Consider the following 20,909-nt stretch of genomic DNA (forward strand, 5'->3'; position numbering starts at 1 on the left):
AATAGACAAAAGTAGTTCTAGAGTGAAAATTAAGTAAATTATATGAGGGTGTCGATTTGAGAAAATCGATGAGAGGTGCAGAATAAATGGAAAACTTTTAAAACTTATTGGTAATTTCTTTTACTTATTAAAAAATTCTTCATTAAGAAAATAGACAACTTAAACGTTTGATATTGCTTAATAGTCAACGTTCAGTAAATTTTAGGTAAATAGCCATTTTCATGTATTTACAGACGTATATCTTAGATAAATAGTCACCTCCATATATTAGGCCACGTCATTATTTACGACTATTTACTTAAGATTTACCAAACGTTGGCTATTTAGCAAAGTCAAACGCTTAAGTGGGCTATTTTCCTAATTTTCTATTAAAACTTTAAGTTCGAGGTTATGAAGCTCATAACGGAAAAATTACAAAAAAAAAGATGTTTTCGTGTTTAATGCAGAAAACATGAATTCAAAACAATTTTAATTATAAAACACGGATAGCTCGATTTAGCTCTCTAAAAAGTCTAACTAGTCATAGATGAGGTGTGGCCAACAAAACAAACATAAGACATGATCAAATAACGAGATTAAAAATCACTTGCATAAGAAAGGCAATTTGCTCAACCTATCCTGATCATCTTCAATGTCTCTCGAGACTTCTGCTTTAAGGCCCACACTTCTGTTTCTTCTCGTGGGGTCCTTGTCATTCGGATGCATCTCAAAAGTTATGAGAATGACCTCATGAGATCATCAAGACTCATGTTTTTCACCTCATGAGCTTCTTCTATACCAGTCACTTTTATAGCAAATGATCTGGAAGAGATCTCATCACTATTCTGACAAGATTTTCATCTTTCATAGCCCCTCCCTCCCAAAGCAAAAGACTCATTAGACATATATCTTATAATCTAGCATTAAACTCAGAAATAGTTTCATCATCCTTCATTTTCATACTCAAGCATCTGCATGCGAGAAGTTCAGACCTTGTCAGTTCCCTCATAAGCAACCCAAAGAATGTTCCGAGCTTCCTTAGCAATCTCACAATTGAAGATTAGCTTGAATATATTCTCATAAACAATAGAGAATAAGGCATTGATGGCTTTGAATTTTTCCATAGCATCATTATGTACTCTTTAGACCACTTGTCTTCAGGCTTAGGACTAGTTACACTATTCTCATAAATAACCACAGGAGCACTACAAACTTTCACAACATCGTTCCAAGCTCTCTCATCAAACGCCTTGAGAAAATCTTTCATCTTGTCCTAGCCATAGTAAATTAGGCCCCTTCAGAAGTGGAGGTTAGCCAATGCTCTCTACTTACTTCATGTTCATCTCAAACAAAATTATTACTAGAGAAACGGGATCACACTCTGTAAGTTAAGTGTCTCGCTCAAATACCAATTGAATTTACTAAATGTGTTATGAGATGGTTATTTAACTATTGATTATGACAACTACTTAAACAACTAATTGTTTATGCACGATCAAATAAACAAACAATTAAACAATAAGAAAGCAGTAAATGACACAGAAAATTGTTAACCCTTCAGTGACAATACACCTAGTCAGGGGGAATGATACGTCCAATGGTGAAAAGCAATCCAGTAATAATCAATCAAAGGTATAAGGACTGAAGCTTGCAGACTCCCTCTCAGATTACCATCTCCTCAACTCTCAGATGAATTGCAATCTAATATAGGTCCATTAGGTAATAACCAACTTAAATGTTTGATACTGCTAAATATCCAACGTTTCGTAAATGTTAGGTAAATAACCCCTGAATTTTATTTAAGAGCGTAATTTTACAAGAATACCCATTATATCATTCCCGCCCAAACCAATTTTGGTTTAATGTTAAATTAAAAAAAAACTAATAACCAAATCAATCGGTATAGATTGCGCAAATCGATGATATTAATTTAACAAATCAATAATCACACGCAATACCTATTTCGACTTCATTACATTTAAAGAAAAAAAAGGAAGCACGAAGGCGATCGAAGACATGTTTTTTTTCTCCGACGATCGAGCAGAGTTTTAGATACGACAAACATCTTCAGTCGCCGAAAAGAACATCACAGGTAAACAATAACCTAGGTTTTGGTATTTACTATGTTTTCAATGAAACTTATTTTTCAAAAGATTTGAATATTGATAAAAATAGGAATAGGGTTATTGGTATTGTTGATTTTTTTGTTAATCGGACTTATTTGTTAATCAATTCTTATCCTAGTTAATTGGTAATGAAGATTTTTGTATTATCTATTATTCAAAATACCGATTCATAATTTTTTTTTACCCAAAAACCGATATTATGACAAAAATAAAATTCTAAATTTTGAGGAGTTCGTGTAAATCTAGTTTCGGAATAAATGGATAAGCCAGTGCTTGTAACCGATTAAACTTGGAATTGATGTGTAAATAATTTTAAAACAGAATTTTTGATTTGAATGACAGTTTGCATATGAAATTGTTTAAACTTGTCAAAAAATTTGAATGCATGTTTATCTGATGATGTTAATATGTAATAGTTAATATGGGTAAATCAATAGTTGAAAACATGTGAAAATTGTAAAAGAATTTTTTAAATAAACCGATATAGTGTTTCATTTAAAAAATCTATTAATTGGGTGTTTTTTTATCGAAACTTTATTTACATCTATTTACAGATAAATTAAGTGTTTGTTTATGTTAATAGGTTTCATTAAGATGAAAAGAACCAAGACTGCCGCAGAAAAAATAAGGCACTAACAAAAACAACAATTATAGAAAAAAGAGGTAATTCACTGGATTATAAGTTTTTTACTTGAAGTGTTTTGGTTGATTCAAATGTATTTACAATAATTGATAACAATTTAAGTATCATAGGACGCCACCTTAGCAACACGAAATATTGTTCGATCGTGAAAGGAAAACAACGACAAAGGTTATGAAATTACAGCGATTGCACCGAAGGTAAATGTTCAATAAAATTCCTATTAAAATAGTGTTCAACTAATATTTACTATTATTTACTATCTTTACATTATCAATGCAGCTTGATGAGCTCATAATACCAAAGAGACCGTGGGATACTCAACAAAGAATCATTGTGCATTCACAATTTGACGTGATGTTCTTGCTTAAGAGTGGTCTTACAACCGACGCGCAAAAAGAATTGTTCAACAAGGGTTCGTTTGGGAAGTTTCAACACTTCCCAGGCTCAACTTATCCGAAAAAGTTGATACATCTCAATGTATTGTCTCAAACATACGCAGAGGACCTTAATGAAATTCTATTCAATATCGGGGGAAGGTTTTCGCATTCAACATTTACGATTTTGAACTATTTTCGGGTAAATTCGTGAACTTTTTAGTTTATTTACATATGTTAACAAAAAAATGAATGTTAACTTTTTAGGATTAAAATGCGGCCCGATACGAGATATTGACGATAAACTTCGTGCAGACAACCCACTAAAGGATGAGTATATAAGGTTAGCGGTACTCAGAATGCAAGATATCTACTGGGAATGTTGTCAGGCAGCTTTGGTGGTAGTGACGAAGACCGAATCGCATTGATGAATGTGTGCATCTTAGAGCTTATGCTATTACCAAAGGAAATCAAGGTTGAAATCAACAAGAAGCACTTCCGAATGGCCACTGATCCAGAGCTCTTTGCAGCTTATCCATGAGGACAGGTCAGCTACAACACACTATGCGCGTCATTGAAGAAATCCAAAACTAGTTGTGTCGGAACGAAGGGGTTCAACGTCGAAGGGTTTCTACAACCCTAGGTTGCATGGGCATTCGTGGTTATTCATGAGTCTGCAGCTCACAGCTTCATGATGCATCAAACAGAACACAACATTCCTCGAATGCTAAAGTAAGAAAATACTATACGTCTATTGCAAAATGTAAGAAAAACTAAAGAAACACACATAATTCCATCAAAGAAAACTCAGCCATCGTGTAACATGCTGCAATTTCCAAATGTTAGATTGACTCAGCGAATCAACGTACTTACAAACTCATGTACAAATAAAGCACATTAGTAACAAGTAAAAACTTGAACCAGTTGTCGATAAAGATATCCAAGGCAGAGAGATTGAGTCAAGAATAAAGTCGGTGTGTATTGACCAAAAAGTTAAAAGTAACAGACCTAATTGAAACCCTGGGAGAGTTATATTAGGTTTGCACAAAATCTTCAGCGAATCTGTATAACCGAAAACTAAATACGATCATATTATCCATAAATCTCAGAACTAAAGAACATTATATTTTTAATTTTATTCGCGCGGGAGAATATGTAACTTAAGTAAATCGAGGACTTGAACAACTTGTTGTTTTGCCAAACTTAAAATCATGCCATAGAGATCCGACAGACTAGCATAACAAATTGGAAGATGAAAAATGGGATGTTCTCGTAAAAAAAAAAAAAAAAAAAAAAAAAAAAAAAAAAAAAAAAAAAAAAAAAACTGTTGTAATTTTCACATGCCACAGTCAACTTTAATTTATTTACTCTCTAACGTAAATTAGTCTATTATCGGTTAAAGTTAGGATAATCTAGTAGCTCGACTCGGTCATTGGAGAATTGTCATAAACAATGTGTCCACCAATGTTTAACACTAGATTAATATCCCGTTTTCAGGTTTGACAAAAACAAAACATAACAGAAAGAGAAGTCAAACAATTTGAGAGAGGATGTCAACATGAGTTTCAAATAATTGACCACTTAAAGTCATTTCGAAAAATTCATACCTTACAATGATAACTGTTTTATAAATTAAAAAAATGCAAGTGTCTCAAGCCATTTATGAATTGATACGTGATATTACGATGTATCCTCGTTTACAGATGTAAATTAGGCAATCTTATGTCGACCTCTGTTTTTGAAATGTAGTTTGCTTAGTTTTTACTCATTTAATAATGATATTTAAAAAAAGCAAGTTCAGATGCAACCGTGTCAATAATAATCATGCCATTCATTTAAAAAACGAGAAATAGCACATGAGAAATCGATATTTAATTAGCCAGTTGCGAATCTTGTAGTTTCCACTTTTGACCAAACTTTCCCATTCGGATTCCAAGGGCTTTTCCGCGAAGTAGACATAGACAAAAGGGCAATATAGGAAGATAAAAAGTAAGTCGGTCGAATCGAGGGCGAGAATTCAATACGTATACGGCAAACCAGCCGAGTCCCACAGCAGTGTGAACAGAGCCCGAACGCAGCGAACCATAACCCAAACCCAAACCCAAAACCCCTTGTAGTTGTTAGTTACCCAATTATAATTTTAAGTTTTTAACTAAACTAAATCCTTATAAATAGTACACCCGAATCGCCAAGTCTTAATTTTAAGAGGTTCCTGTGGCGGTGAGAGAGAGAGAGAGAGAGAGAGAGGTGACAGAAAGAAGAAGAACAAGAACAAGAAAGATTTTGGAAATCAGCAATGGCGGTGGTTTCTTCTTCACGTTCTGTCATCTTCAGAATCATCCTCCTCTGTCTTCTTCTCTGCTTCTCACCAGGTTTCATCAATTTCACATATCTATTATTTATTCACACCTTATCATCACCTTTGTCCTTTTTCTCTCATGTGTACTGAATATTAATACTCTCTTAATTTCGTATAGGTCGGTCGTGGGGGTTCGGGATAAACTACGGCCAGATAGCGAACAACCTTCCGGCTCCGGCGAGAGTCGCGGGGCTTCTCCGGTCACTGAACGTGACACGCGTCAAGCTGTACGACGCGGACCCGAAGGTCCTCTCCGCGTTCGCGAACACGGAGGTTTCTTTCGTGGTGGGGCTAGGGAACGAGAACCTCAAAAGCATGACCGACCCGGCTAAAGCTCAGGAGTGGGTGACAACCCACCTGTCACCGCATCTCCCGGCGACCAGAATCGCCGCCGTCCTGGTCGGAAACGAAGTGTTCTCGCCGGACGAAACCTCGGACCACTCGCTCCGCCCGTATCTCCTCCCGGCAATGCAGAACGTCCACAAGGCTCTGTCGGGCCTAGGCCTCGCGGATAGAGTGACGGTCACCACGGCCCACTCGCTGAAAGTCCTGTCCACGTCATTCCCGCCCTCTTCCGGAACGTTCCACCCGGCGCTCACGGAGTTCATAAAGCCGCTGGTGGACTTCCACGCGGAGATCGGATCGCCGTTCTTGATCAACGCGTACCCGTTCTTCTCGTACAAGGGCGACCCGAACAGCGTTCCGATCGAGTACGTGCTGTTCGAGCCCAACGCGGGGACCACCGACCCCGCCACGTCGCTGCACTACGACAACATGCTGTACGCGCAGATCGACGCGGTCTACGCCGCCATGGCCGCCATGGGCCACCGCGACGACGTGGAGGTCCGCGTGTCGGAGACCGGTTGGCCCTCCGGCGGGGACCACGACGAGATCGGAGCCAATCCGCGCAACGCCGCGCTCTACAACGGGAACCTGCTGCGGCGCGTGTCGCAGCGGATCGGCACCCCCGCCAGGCCTTCCGTCCCCGTCGACGTCTTTGTGTTCGCGCTCTTTAACGAGAATCAGAAGCCCGGGCCCGCCTCGGAGCGTAATTACGGCCTGTTTTACCCTGACGGCGCGCCCGTTTACGACATCGGCGTCCGTGGCTACCTCCCAGAGCTCGCCATGAACACCGACAGCTCCTTCGTCTACTCCGCGGCCCACCTCCCGGGCAATCACCAGGTTCGTCTTAATTTATTTTTTTGAGAAATTACTCAATTTACCATTAATTTCATAACATTTTTTCACTTTCCACTGAAACATTAATTTGACAAAAAATGCCACCATATATCAACAATGTTGACATTTATTTTTGCGGTTAGACATCAACATTGTTGACATAATTGTTGACATAGATGTCAACATTGTTGATATATCTGTGGCATTTTGGATCAAATTAATCTTTTGATGAAAAGTGAAAAAATGTTATAAAATTTGTGACAAATGGAACAATTCTCTTTTTTTAGCAAAGTAATCAAAATTACAATGTCAATTTTTTTTTTTCAATGTTATTAATTATTGAAACTGTTTCGAACCAAATATTCGCTATTGATTTCAATCGACGGTCTAAATCAAAGGCCAGTTGTGATCGATATTGATTTACTAAATGTGTTTTTGGTGTGGCAGGTTATGGCGATCTTCAATTTCATGATACTTCTGGTCACATACTTGATAGGTTGCTAATAGGGCGTCTCGATCGGCGCCGTAGCTTAATTAATTAATTCGCTTAAATTTGTACTGATAATTCATTGAGGTAAATACATATACCTACCTACCTTCACATATACCTGCATTGATATTTTTGTATGCCTCGTCTTTTCATGAATTTTGCCTTTCATTATTATTATTATTATTGCCACCCCAATCTGATCGGTCGTTAGATGTCTAGTGTTGAAAGTGACTGAAAGTTTGCAGCCCCTTTTCGTAGCTCCGTCCACTTGATCATTTAATTCTCATCGCACTTTTCCTTTGGATTCTCTTCTCAATAATATTGGAATTTAAATACTCTTGAATAATTGAACATCTTATTGTCCCTTTTTCTTATTATTTTTCTTAATAGAAGAATCGAAGTACATACTGTTTCATATTATATCAAAAACACGCGTGAATGGATCGGTGCAGATAGTAAGCTCAGGTGTGACACACCTTAGCTGTTATTTTTGGAATAAAGTGAACTCAACTAACAATACATACAGTATGATATGGGCACCTCAAGATTCATTGGTGTAACGTTCTAACTTTCAACGCACATCACACGTCACACATGCCAATTGATTTGATGTATATTAGTATATGACGTTATATATATATATATATGTGTGTGTGTGTGTGTGTGTGTGTGTGTGTATATTATCTGATTATTTGTTTTCTGTCCCCTATATATCGTATATGACGAACAAAAAACCATTATAGTTGGTTATGAGATGATTTCTCAGAGCTGTGCCAAGCTCTTCACACATTTTTTATTAATGGGTCTCTATCGTCTACTTGCGATCGTGCATGTGAATATATATATATATATATATATATATATATATATATATATATATATATATTTGTTTCCTTTTTTTTCTTTTTAGTATACGAAATTATTCTTGTCTTCACCCACACAAAAGTCCACCAAAGTTTCTGTATGTGTAGTAGTACCTACGCTTTCACAATCATTTTCTATATTTTTTCCTTTTTGCCACCCAAACTTGGAGTCTCATCTCGTCATCTTTTTCCTTGATTCCAAAGCACTCTGTAAAGATTTATTATGCAAGTGTTTCTTTCATTTTCTTACAATAATTCTGATTCATGGCCACACGTTAATTAGCGGTCTCAAATTACTACATCGCTTTATATACATCTAATATGATAATAGCACTCTGGTTAACTACTTAAATTTGAAGGCTTTCCCTAGATATATAAACATATAAAGACTCGAAAATTTTCATATGACCAACCTTCGATAAATTTTAAGTAAATAACTACGATAATTTATTAACAAAAGTAAGAAAGATTAATAATTGTAAATATTAATCGTTAATAATTATGAATAACTATCCGAATCCAATTACAGAAATTAAATAATGAAAACGTATAAACAATACCACGTCACCATAATGATTATTTACTTAAATTTTACATAATATTGGCTATTTAGCAAATCTCCAAAATTTATTGGCTTAATTATTAAGTTAGTTGTAAATTAAACGTAGCAAAATTTAGTTCATATAGTAAAATAGTCATTAACTAAAGTAAAATGAATATTGTTCACAAAATTTGATAGAATTATTTCCATTAACTACCAATAAAAACAAAAAAGTAATTTAAATAATTTGAAATCCTTCAAAAATTAAAGAAATCATTCATACACGAAAATAAACTATATTAAGTAATATAAAAAAAAAACACAAATTTACTCTAAAATTTGAAAGGGCAGTGTAGCAAAATAGCCAAAATGAAACTATGAAATTTGTTTCTAGCCTATGCTTCACAATTTTTAGGGAAATAGCCAACAGTGTTACGTGGCAATAATTAAGGTTTGATTTGCCCTTATTTATTAACAAATTCGTCATTTTCTCTCTCCTATTTTTTCTACACTTTTTTTACATAAAAACTTCAAAAAATCATATCTATCTCATATGAACTCGAAATTGAGTTATTCAAAATCATACGGATTCGTGACGTCGAGATCTTCAAAAATAGATCCATTGTGTTTGATTAAAAATCATGTTTAATACCATAAATGTAGAAAAATCACGTTACTACCTTAAATATGGAAATAATTGAAATTTTTTGAAATTATCGAGATAAATATAATTTTTCATCAAACACAATGGGTCTATTTTTGAAGATCTCGACGCCATGAATTTGTAGGATCTGAAATCACTTAATTTCGAGTTTGTATGAGAAAGATATGAATTTTTGAAGTTTTGATGAAAAAAAATTATTTGAAAAAAAAAAATAGGAAAGAGAAAGTGACGAATTTGTTAATAAATAAAGGCAAATCAGACATTAATTATTGTCACATAAGTCATTTGGCCATATCCTTAAAAATTGTCAAAGGTTAAATCCAAAACCACATGTTTAAAGTAATCTATTACTTACAAATCTCAATTTGAAACTTAATAACGGCCAATATCCTTTACTGACGATTTATAAAGGTATATATTAACTAATATCAATTGAGAAAATAAAAAGATAAAATTATAATATAGTTTTTAAATTAATCACATATTCACATAGCTAAAATTTATTATATTGTTTAAATCTTTAATAGTTGATTATTTTAAGATATCAATATTTAGGTGACAGTTTGTAGCAATGAATGGGAAAACCAAAATCAGAATCAATGTAATCAGCCATCGGATTTCTATTAAATATTATGGACTTCGTTGAAGCATCTATTTTTCTAACCACCAATCTTATCTTAGTCTAACAAGACTTGATAAATTATTTGAAAATTGGCCGTCAAAAATATGCGGCATTATTATTATGTAGATATATTGCTTGCTAGGTATGCAATTTTTTCGTGTTTGATATGATATCTCTGCCGATTAAATAAAAAAGAAGAGCCCTTCTTTGGAAATCAACGTAACGTGAGAATCAAAATGTCATTTCTTTTGTTTCCTCTCCATAATAATGTAATACTAATAACGCTAATGTTGAAAAGTGGTGATACGTAACACCAGAGAATTCTATGGTGGGTTTCAACGTCGTGGACCATGTGTTCCCACCTTTCGCATTTGTAGGATTCTCATCGCTTTGGGATAAGATTGCCACGTGGCCGAATCCACTACGTGTATATAACTAACTGCGTATATTGGGGACTAATTAGCCGCCACAGTATATCACCTGTTCTTGTAGATACAGCCATATGCACTTACATACATATCTAGTCATGATATATAGATATGTCACTGTCTAAAACGTATTAGTGATCGGGAGGCCAAAAGACATTTGATTTCAAAAGCGTCGATCGTTTTAAAACGTATTTTGAATGTGGCTTTGGACGCATTTGACTAAATATGTGCAAAGTTGATCCAAATCAAAGTAGCTGAATTGGAATAGTTGACCAGCTTGCCAAATCATCACAAAACGAAAATCACACGAGTTTTGTTAGAGATTGTTGGTCTCTACGAATAAAATATGATGTATTAACATACCTAATCTGAGCGTGCACTTTTTTTTTTTTGGAGCCCACATATATATATATATATATATATATATATATATATATATATATATATATATATATATTTATATATGAGCATTTTAATAAGTTAAAATAAACCAGTTTAAAATTAATTGATTGATTGATCTATATTTTAACCGGTTGAAATTAACCGATCTATTAAATTTAACTGATTATTTTATAGCTAACCGTGATTAACCAACTACAAAGAAATAAAATATTGGTATTAGTGGTTAATATGTTAACGTTTTAAAAAATTATGGTTGATTAATTAAATATTTGATTATTTAGAACAGTTAATCGTTAATTATTTAAGTTAGTCAAAAGTTTATCGATTAGTCGTTTTGTCCACCTTTAATCGCGTATACGCATAAATATATGTGTAAAAAAAGTGTAGAACGATTTGATATAAAACAATTAGAGAAAATGATGATAAAAATATTTATTTTTTGGTCTGCATACACTTTATTATCTATTCTTTTTTATTTTTTGGTCGACGAAAATACCTAATGTTACATTTCAGCTTCACCGTGACTACCTATATCAAATAACGGTCCAGATTTAAGAACTATTTTGTTTTTATTTTTATTATATGATTATTAAAATGAAAAAAATCTCACAATTTCCTCTAAGCCCCAAATCGTTTTCACCTTAAAAACCCGTTGCCAATTCATGCGCAGAAGCACGTCATTGTTATCGTTGCGGCGAAGAAAGTCAACCTACGGCAATTTCATACCCTTTAGGCCGGGACTTTCTCGTCGGAGTTCGATTCTCTCTTCGCCGCCTTCGATCACGACCACGACAGCCTGATCATCTGCCAGTTTTGATAATTATTTTTTCCAAATGGGTTATGTTTCTCGATGACGAATTTGGAGGCATATGAAGAAGATTAAATATAGTTGTTACATTAATTGGCAATTTAATGTTGGCAAAATACTTAAAGAATCATTGAATATAATTTTTGATAGAATTGGGTCTCATTACAATTATTTTCTGGAAGCGTTCACAGCTTCTATTGTAACAGTTTGCGCAACAGTTACGGCCCATTCACTTTTGGGTTTTTCTATTCCGAATTGAAGTAGAATTCCGGAGTGGATTGATGATATAATGAGAGTGCTCCTAATCCGACTTCAAGAATCGTTTTGACCTAATTTTCTCTATAAATAGGTCATAACCACACCGTCTTCACTCACGCCTTTTGTGAGATTTATTCGAATGATTAGCTAAGCTTAGAACGATATGTGTTCAAGATTTTAAGGTGTCTTTTACCTCTTCTTTGTTGCCTATATTGGGGTGATTGTATTAGAAGCACGAGGTTAGATTTTTCATTCATATTTTCGGGAAACACGTTTAGAGGTTTTGGGAGAGATATTCTATGGTAATTGAGTGGATCTCGAGCTTAGGGAGAGCCTAAGTTGCTGTTGAAGAGGATAGACGTAGGTTGGGTAGCTAGCGAGGGAGTCGTTGAGTGTAAATCCTTATTGCACAACGTTGTCGTAGTAAATTGCTTTCCACCGGGCAAAGGCCCTCCAGACGTAGCCACGACTTGCCGAAGTGGGTTACCAACTCTTATATTTATTTATTATTTCTGCACTCATATCGTTTATCTTTCGGTTCTCTGAATTTCAGCCACTGTCGCGCTTTCTGTCACAACACGTTATGCAACAGTTGCACAGATTCAGTAATTTCAATTGGTATCAAAGCAGTTCACTCAGTCCTTTTGACTTCCCTGCCCTTGCGAGTGGGTAAGCCCCTGCTTGCAGAATTGGCCGTCTGCCCCTCCTCGATGGTGGAAACTACTCGTATTGGAAAGCTCGGATGAAGGCCTTCTTGAAAGAACTAGACTGTGCTGAAACCTGAAGTTGATTGGTCTGTGAATGAAGATAAACTGGCAAACGGTAACTCTAAAGCTCTTAATGCTATCATGGTTATCGTCGATCCCAACACATTTAAGCTGATTTCTACATGTGAAGTGGCCAAAGATGTTGGAATTGATCTAGGGTTAAGAAAAGATTTAACGCTTCTAGCAAGCGGCGGAAAATAAAAATTTTCTTTTAAACAAGTAAACAATTTTACTAACCTAGACAAAGAGCAAGCACATGTTTATTATTAAAACTATCTAAAAGCAATTACACGTTTACTAACCTTTGTGAAGCTTGAACATTGAGAAGCCTTAGGAAGGATGAAACGTTCGTCTCCCCACGCAACTCGTCTTTCTTCGTTCTTCGGGAACTCGAGTAACCACGAAAGTTTCTATTACATGAATCACTCGAGAAAAGAAGGAATTAGTGTGTGGGCACTTTTAAACACGACGACTCAAGAGCAAGTCTAAGAGTTGAAGAGCTAAAACACTAGGTCAAATGTGGACCTAGGTGCCAAAACAAAAACGAAAAGAACTAGAGAGAGAGAGAGGGAGAGGGGCGGCCAAGTCTAGAGAGAGAAGCTCTCAATCTCTAAAACTTTGGGATGAGAAAACAATGAGAATGATGGTCATATTTATAGGAGAAGAATTACCTTCAACAAGGTAGTTTCCTCTTGTATAGAATATCACATATTCATGAGCAAAATTTGCCCTTATTCCTCCATTTGGACGTGCAACATAAGCTATGCAAGTCTTTGGATTTGTTTCCTCTTTTATCTTGCTTCTCTCTTGCCTTGAATTGCCGCCCACCTTGCTTTCCTTGTAGAGGAAATTTGTTTCCTCTTTTTCTTTTGGCAAGTATCTTCATACATCAATGCACAAAATAATCTCCATTTTTCTCCTTTGGTTAGACGGCCAACATGCTTCTAGAATGAGCTTCTAGATGTTTCTTCATTTGTTCATGACAACATAAGAAAGACCCATTAAGAATTTTCATGTAAAATTCCATGAAATGAAATTAATCCTCAAGGCCCAAAAATCTTATTATGGCTGAGTAGAATTTGTCATCATATGACAATGTCAAAAAATTTATTGACATGACATCTTCATAACTTAGTACTTCACCAATAGGCCATGTTCAAAATCACATAGTGAATCCAAACTCTGACTTTCTCAAATGAGAATACGTAAGCTATGAAATGACATGTCTCATTTCAGGATTGAGGTAAGCATGATGCAATTCATACGTAGTGATTTCGAGACATAAGAGGTTAAATGGTTTGTTCTTATCTTGTCTCTAGAAGTGCAATGGTCAATTCAGTACCTTCACAAAATACCTAGAAGAACTATAGAGTCTCCAACTCTCAATGTCTCATAACCAGACATCATTGATTCTCCTAACAATCGTACTGAGATCAACAGTCCTTTGATCCTTGGATTGTGAATATACCGTTTTAAGCAAACCATGAAGAGTTTGTTCATGCAAATTTACATTTGTCTCTTCATATGTTGTTGGGTTTGTTTAAGGACTAAAGACTATAGATTATCATAAAGCTTTAAACAGACAAGGGAGAATGAATGAACGTTTCAACTTTTATTAATGATTTAGCATTTACAAGCCAGAGTCTTCGTGAGACTATATTACATCAAATGTACATAAATAGACACTACTATTCTTCTTGTGGGCACCATTGACAACAAAAGACGCATGGAATATCCTTCAGAATGTCTCGTCTCTAGCTTTTTACTACTAAATTCGAGAATTAAGGATGACGGGAGATGAAACAATTAGTGAATTCAATTATAGACTTTGTTACTTATCTAATGAATCGTTTGCCCTTGATGAAAAATGTCCGAGGAAAAAGTTGTCAGAAAAGTTCTCCAGTCGCTTCCGAAACGGTTCGTCTACAAAGTCACTGCCATTGAAGAAGCTAAAGATATATCCACAATGAAGCTGGAAGAGTTGATGGGTTCCCTCAGAACTTTTGAGATGAACGACGAGCACCACAATCCCGAGCCAAAGAGTAATGGAATTGCGTTGAAAGCTGACCTCGACAACAACCACGGCCTTACTGAAGATGAAGACTTGTATAGGACTATCTCTCGTCTAGCTAAGAACTTTGGCAAATACATGAAGAAGGTAACAACAACAATCGTGGAAGTGTTTCAGAAACTGTCTCAGACGATTCAAAAAGCAGATCCAACGCCAGCGAAATTTCCACAGATCTGAAGGTTCGGTCACACCCAAGAAGAATGTGCCAACACCCTCAAGAAGCGTAACAAAAGCTACAACACCTGTACTTGAAGTAATGACAATTCAGAAGATGAAGACATTATCAACATCTTGTTTTCATTGCTCGTGATTCTTAAGACAATCTCTAGCCCTGTAACACTGTCGCAATTTCTGTTAGTGACACTTTCTGCAATAGCGACTCTGAAGTTGACAACAACCAAGCAAATTAATAAAAATTAACACTTGAGTCTGTTATGAAGGCTTATGGAATCCTCTACAGCAAGTGGAATGATGTTATTGGCCTTAATCAGAAAGCTTTATGAGAAGATTGCCACCTCTTCAAAAGAAAAGGATGAACTCCTTGACTTTGTTGCCTCCCTGAATGAAGAACTGAAATCTGAAAGATCTCAACAAGATAAGTTTCAGTATGAAATAACTCTCTTGAAGAAAAATATTAAAATGTTTAATTCTGGAACTTTAAAACTTGATGAGATTTTGTGTATAGGCAAAAGCAATGGCGATCATCATGGTCTAGGCTCATCCTGGCTTGTCGGTACGGAAGCACACGGAAGGACAGGACCTGACGGAAATTCCGAGTTCCGTGTCGCACGGAATTGGCGACTTGATTTCCGTGGATCGACGGAAGTGACGTTGGGGGTTCGAAGGAAGACGACGGAAAGCTGGGTATGTGCGCACAGGTTTGTTTTTTTTGTTTTTTTTTTAATCTGGGCCGTTGGATGTAAAATCCAACGACCAAGACTTGGTCTGCCATTAAAGACTGAATAAGAGCTTGGAAGCTCTTATTTCCGTCAAGCTTTAATTCGGGCGACGGAAATTCCATTTTCGATAGCATGGAACTGTCGTCCTGAAGTCCCGGAAATTTTCCTCCCATTTTGACTCGGAAAGGTTGCGTCGTCGGATACGGTTGTGCCGATACCGTCCGATAGCCAGGACGAGTCTAGGCTATCAGAGAGGAGAGACATCCAGCTCTAAGACTATATTTGTTCCGAGCATAAATTCTCATAATGAAGCTGATGTCTCAAGAACTGTTACAACCGTTTCTGCAACACCTGTGAGGCGAGCCAAAAATCTTGGGTTTTTTTATTACTGTGGGAAGAATGGTCATATTAAACCCTGGTCTACAAGCTCCTGAAAGATATGAAGATGCAAAGATGTCCAATATCAAACCCTCATGCCATGGAAAACGTTTGGAGGGTCAAAGATCCACAACATTACGGTGCTTGTACTCCTCTGAAAGTCCCGACCAAAGACGAGAGATCTATCATATGCGGTAACTTCATCAAAGAGCTCGTTCCTAAGAAGATTGTTTGTTTGGAGGATGTTTGCTACGGAACAACAACTGGCAAATTTTTTCACGAAAGACGATTCAAAGTTCGAATCACTTAGACCTGCCTTGGGTCTTTGTGTGATTGATTCGTGATCTATCATTGACGTGTATTCGAATACAAATATGGAAAATTAATGCTCGAATACACTTTTGTTGAGGTACGATATTTTACCTCAAGTGCAAGTTGCCATGTTAATTTGGATTTTTAGTCTTCGTCCGAGTAGTTGTCTTTGTGTTTTTCGTTTTATTTCCTAGCTTCTTCCCTTCTTTAATAAAAAAAAAATCGGAATTCGAAAAAAAAAGAAGGAGGTAAAGAGTCGAAATTCGAAGAAAAAAAATCGAAATTCAAAAGTCATGGCAACAGTGCTGATTTCCAAAAATTTACAGTTATGATTTTTCACTCGACAGATAAACTTCAAAACCTCAAAATTCAATCTCCACCGTTCCAAATGTACCTCTGTGTGTTACAAACATTCTGTTCAAATTTCGTGATGATCCAACGATTAACGAAGTCATAAAGTCTATTTTTTTACAGGGCTGGTCGGAGTTGCTGCGATTTAATTTCAACAACTGTCGCACTTTCCATCATAACATTTTCTGCAGCAGTTGGGCAAATTCAATCATTTCAAATAGAAAAGAAAAAAAAGAAACAAGAACAATGCAATGTAAATATGATCAAATTGGTGTTGTAGTTGTTACCTCTTAGATTGGAAAATGAGACTTTTAGTTCTATTGAGTTTTATTATATTTAGCTGATGATAGAATGGTCGATGCCCGCGATTTACAGTCCCTCGTTTGCTATAATAGAGCTGAAATGGTAAAAAAAAATATCATTAACTTTCTTTTTTGTTTTTTTTTTTTCCTTATTTTTAATCTTTTATTACTAATTTTATTTACTTTTATTTTTGTTATTAAAAAATTATTCTAAAATTAACAAATCACATGATTGCGACACGTGTATTTCCATAAAAGATAACAGTCAAAGTAGTAACGGTGAAACTGAAATATAACATTAGCTATTTTCGTCAACGAAAAAATAATACATAATAAAGTGTATCAAATCCAAAATATTAAGTATTTTTGTCGCATTTTTATCGAATAGTTATAAAGAAAGATTTACAAAGTATCCATGCAATTCCAGCTACAACTTCTTTTTGGGTATAATAACGATGCTTCTTTCTTGTAATTTCGAAGGGGTACAATGATTAGCTGATGATCATATCTTTTTATACTTCATGATCTTCTGATTTTTAATCATTCTTTTAAACAGGGAGATTAGCTGTACCGTAGCTTTTAATATAGTGAGCATTTAACATTTTCCAGCAGTGGCAGAATATATGGAGATCTTCCTTTTTTATATTATAAATTTATTGCTGCAGATCAATAATCACTGAAGAAGTCCATGTGTAAACAAATGACCTACTATTATTCTAATAAGCACATAAAAGAAATGAGAAAAAGTAGGAATAAGGAATTTTTTTTTTTTTTTTGCAACAAACTAGTACTTGATTCCTATATTAGTGTCTGATATTATAAACGGCTCTTAATGTTTATTACAATATTATTTGAACCTTTGAACTTTGTATCTTTTGATCGATTGGCCTTGGATCTTATTCATCTTTTAGTTGGCATTAGAAGTCTTTGAATTCTAAAACCTTTTCGCCTTCGACTATTTAGCCTAATTGTCATCAATTTTTAATGTAATTTCAAGCCTGCAACTTAAGTGATCTAATATATATATATATATATATATATATATATATATATATATATATATATATATATATATATATATATATATTTGGGTAAAAAGCTCACTCCGTGCTCCACGGGATAATCACGATATTAAATTTTGAACAAAATCTTTAGTGTATGGCCTACTAATGGAAAATAGTCTCAATTAGTAGCAACTTTGATATTTTTAGACAAAAATAGCCGTAATTATATTTTAAGACATTTTTATTAGTAATTGTAAACTTATATATCTACAATTGTTGTTAGTTATAGACTTTTAAGTTTACTGTTGCGTGTCCAAAAATATAGTTACTATTATTTAAGTCCAAATTATCAAACCAGCTCAAGAAAAAAATCCAAACAATTTAGTACTTCACAAGACCATTCATGTCTAGAACGCCAACAAGACTAAGTGCTCGCACTTGGCCCAAACATAAGCACCAAACGAGCATCAATTATCAGGATTTCTCATGTGCCACCCATGAGCCCTATTATCAAGGTGCCACACGGGTGCTAGAAGTAAAATAAACTCTTAAATTATCATTTTTAGTAAATATGAAATAATACATTGTCGTTATTTAATGGGTTATATAGGTATATAGCCCACACCGTTATATAGGTTTTGGTTTTAGCCAACCTTTAGTTAATTTTCCGTAAATAGTCACACCCATCAATTAACAAGAAGTTAAAAGACCAAACAGACCTCAAAAATATCCCGCCCATTTTGAAGCAGAATAATTAAAAAAATTATTACATTAATTCGGTCATAATAACTGTTCGCGCTATTCGAGGAAGGAAATTAAACGTCATTAATTAATTACCATAAATTTCAAACTAAGAAAAAGAAAAATCAAATCTTCCCTCACCCTCTCTGTTCATGCGCAGATCTCCAGGCCGTGCAGATCTCCGATGGCCACAACACGGGGAACGGATACCAAGGTTCGTGCTTGGCCAGCCGTACCGTCGGAGTCAAGGATTCGTGGAAGATCGACTACGAAGCCACGAAGAACAACCTTGTCATCATCGAAATCCATCACCAACACGCAACGAGCAAAACCCATACGTAAAACAAGAGATTCAAACCGGATTTCACAAAAGCCCCAATTTCACAAATCCAAAACCCTAATTCCAGAACCCTAGCCATGTGATTCCTTTCAAATCCGGGCAAAACGAGGAGGAATATAAAGATTATTACCTTTGTATATCTCTGGTCTTTTTTCTGTTCCCGTTCTCCGGCGAAACTTTCTCGCATCGCGGCGGCGGAAAGCTTCGCCCCTCATCGGCCTCTCCGTCGACTCCCTCAACTCTACCTCTCGCTCTCTTTCTTGTTCTTTCTCCGGCTGAAACTCTCTCTCTCTCTCTCTCTCTCTCTCTCGAGTTTCTTCTTCTTCTTCTTTCTTTCTTTCTTTTCTTTTCTTTCTTCCTTCCTTCTCTTTTTTTTTCTCCACGTTCGCGTGCGTATGAAGGATTCGGCAGTGTATTACTCAATGAAGGAGATGAAGTCTATAGTGCATTGATGACGTGGCAATGGTAATGCTTATCTTCCAAATTTACAAATAAACATTTTTCTCTTTATTTTCTTTCAGTTTTTTCCTTTCACACCATGAAGAACAGCCTCGCCGCCGGGAAAAACTCCAGCCTCGTCGTCGGAATCATGGACTCCGCGAAGAACAATTTTTTTTTTTTGTTGTTGCTCACATTAATAGTATGTTCGTGTAAATAGAAAACATATTTATATTATGTCAGATGTATTGGTACAATTGTTTCCAAGTGTGTATTTCTATCAAGTTATTATATTATCAGTTTGGGATCTCTTGAATTTGAGACTTTCGTTTAAGAAATTGACATTCGATCTCATTTTGGAACCGTAATTTGAGAGAAGTTTATGGTTTTTTTTTAATACAGTATGTTCGTGTAAATAGATATCATATTTACAGTATGTTCGTGTAAATAGAAATCATATTTACAGTATATTCGTGTAAATACGAAGCTTATTTACAGTATATTCACTGTAAATACAAAGCTTATTTACAGTATATTCGTGTAAATACGAAGCTTATTTACAGTATATTCACTGTAAATACAAAGCCTATTTACAGTTTATTCGTGTAAATAAATTGAAAAATTCTGAAATATTTTGGGCACGAAAATTCTGGAAATTATGAATATATGGAAGACAAAATAATATCAATGAATGAAGAATATATATACAAATTTTATCCATAATGAATTGCAACGAAAATAGAAACTAATTACCTAAAGTCAACGCTGAAAATTTCCAAATACATAACAATTAATGGGCTGAGAACTTTCAAAATCTGCTCAAAATTCAAATTTCAAATTTGAAAACTTCTCTATTCGGTTTCAATATTTAATTCGAAATTAAAAAAAAAAACTGCCTAATTAAAATAGCGTAAGGGCAAAAAAGTAAAACTAATTCAATTAATAAGCTGCCACATAAGCAAGATGGCTATTTACGGGAAATTAACGAAAGATTGGCTAAAACCAAATTGCTAATGTTTTAGATGGCTAAACAGCTAATTATTTGTTATTTAATTATATAATAAAATTTCTTTGGCGTTACAATTTTTCCAAACTCTCATCAAATTCACCCTTTTTTAAAATAAAAAAAAATTCTAATATCTGTTAATTTATCTTGTTAAAATTAAGTATCGTCTACTTACGATTTGTTGGCCTTTTCATACAATAGTTCAAGATTTGAATGAACAAGTTCAATTCATTGCAACTTTGGAACTTTGTAAGACAAAAAAATTATCTAACACAACATAATAACATCGATAAAATAGAATAATAATCACAGGTATGTTGGAGTTGCGGCCAAAGCAATGGAGTTAGTGGTTATGGTGTGGTGGCACATATCATGAGAGTGTGACGAGCAGGCCTGACTTAACAAATGTAGAGGCCTAAAGCAAAACAATTAAATTAGCCCCTAAAATACATATATGAGTGAACGAAATATATGTGTATATATATGGCTTTAAAGAAAATGAACCCCTCTCACTTTCTTTTATTATTTTATTTTACATCTTTTTTTTTTACATGTTCTTTAGTA

At 35.0% G+C, this 20,909-nt stretch overlaps 1 protein-coding gene across 1 annotated transcript; it reads left to right on the top strand.

Moving 5' to 3' along the window:
* The first annotated feature begins 5,291 nt into the window (after nucleotides 1–5,291).
* Nucleotides 5,292–7,485, top strand: LOC149376221 (glucan endo-1,3-beta-glucosidase 14-like). The gene is made up of 3 exons (XM_089606536.1): nucleotides 5,292–5,494; nucleotides 5,600–6,663; nucleotides 7,108–7,485. Exons 1-3 carry the CDS (start codon nucleotides 5,419–5,421, stop codon nucleotides 7,162–7,164), a joined length of 1,197 nt encoding a protein of 398 aa, XP_089462662.1. The 5' UTR covers nucleotides 5,292–5,418; the 3' UTR covers nucleotides 7,165–7,485.
* Nucleotides 7,486–20,909: the final 13,424 nt, after the last annotated feature.

This window comes from Urtica dioica, unplaced genomic scaffold (genome assembly GCF_054948205.1).
Source record: "Urtica dioica subsp. dioica isolate 48M unplaced genomic scaffold, U.dioica_male_clone48M_v1_H2 Urtica_dioica_male_H2_contig_33, whole genome shotgun sequence".
Classification (NCBI taxonomy): Eukaryota; Viridiplantae; Streptophyta; class Magnoliopsida; order Rosales; family Urticaceae; genus Urtica; species Urtica dioica.

Excerpts from the sequence above, each read along its gene's own strand:
- LOC149376221 (XM_089606536.1), top strand. The coding sequence starts at position 5,419 with ATGGCGGTGGTTTCTTCTTCACGTTCTGTCATCTTCAGAATCATCCTC. Across the intron at positions 5,495-5,599 it reads TCTTCTCTGCTTCTCACCAG|GTCGGTCGTGGGGGTTCGGG; the intron begins GTTTCATCAATT and ends AATTTCGTATAG. Across the intron at positions 6,664-7,107 it reads ACCTCCCGGGCAATCACCAG|GTTATGGCGATCTTCAATTT; the intron begins GTTCGTCTTAAT and ends TTGGTGTGGCAG.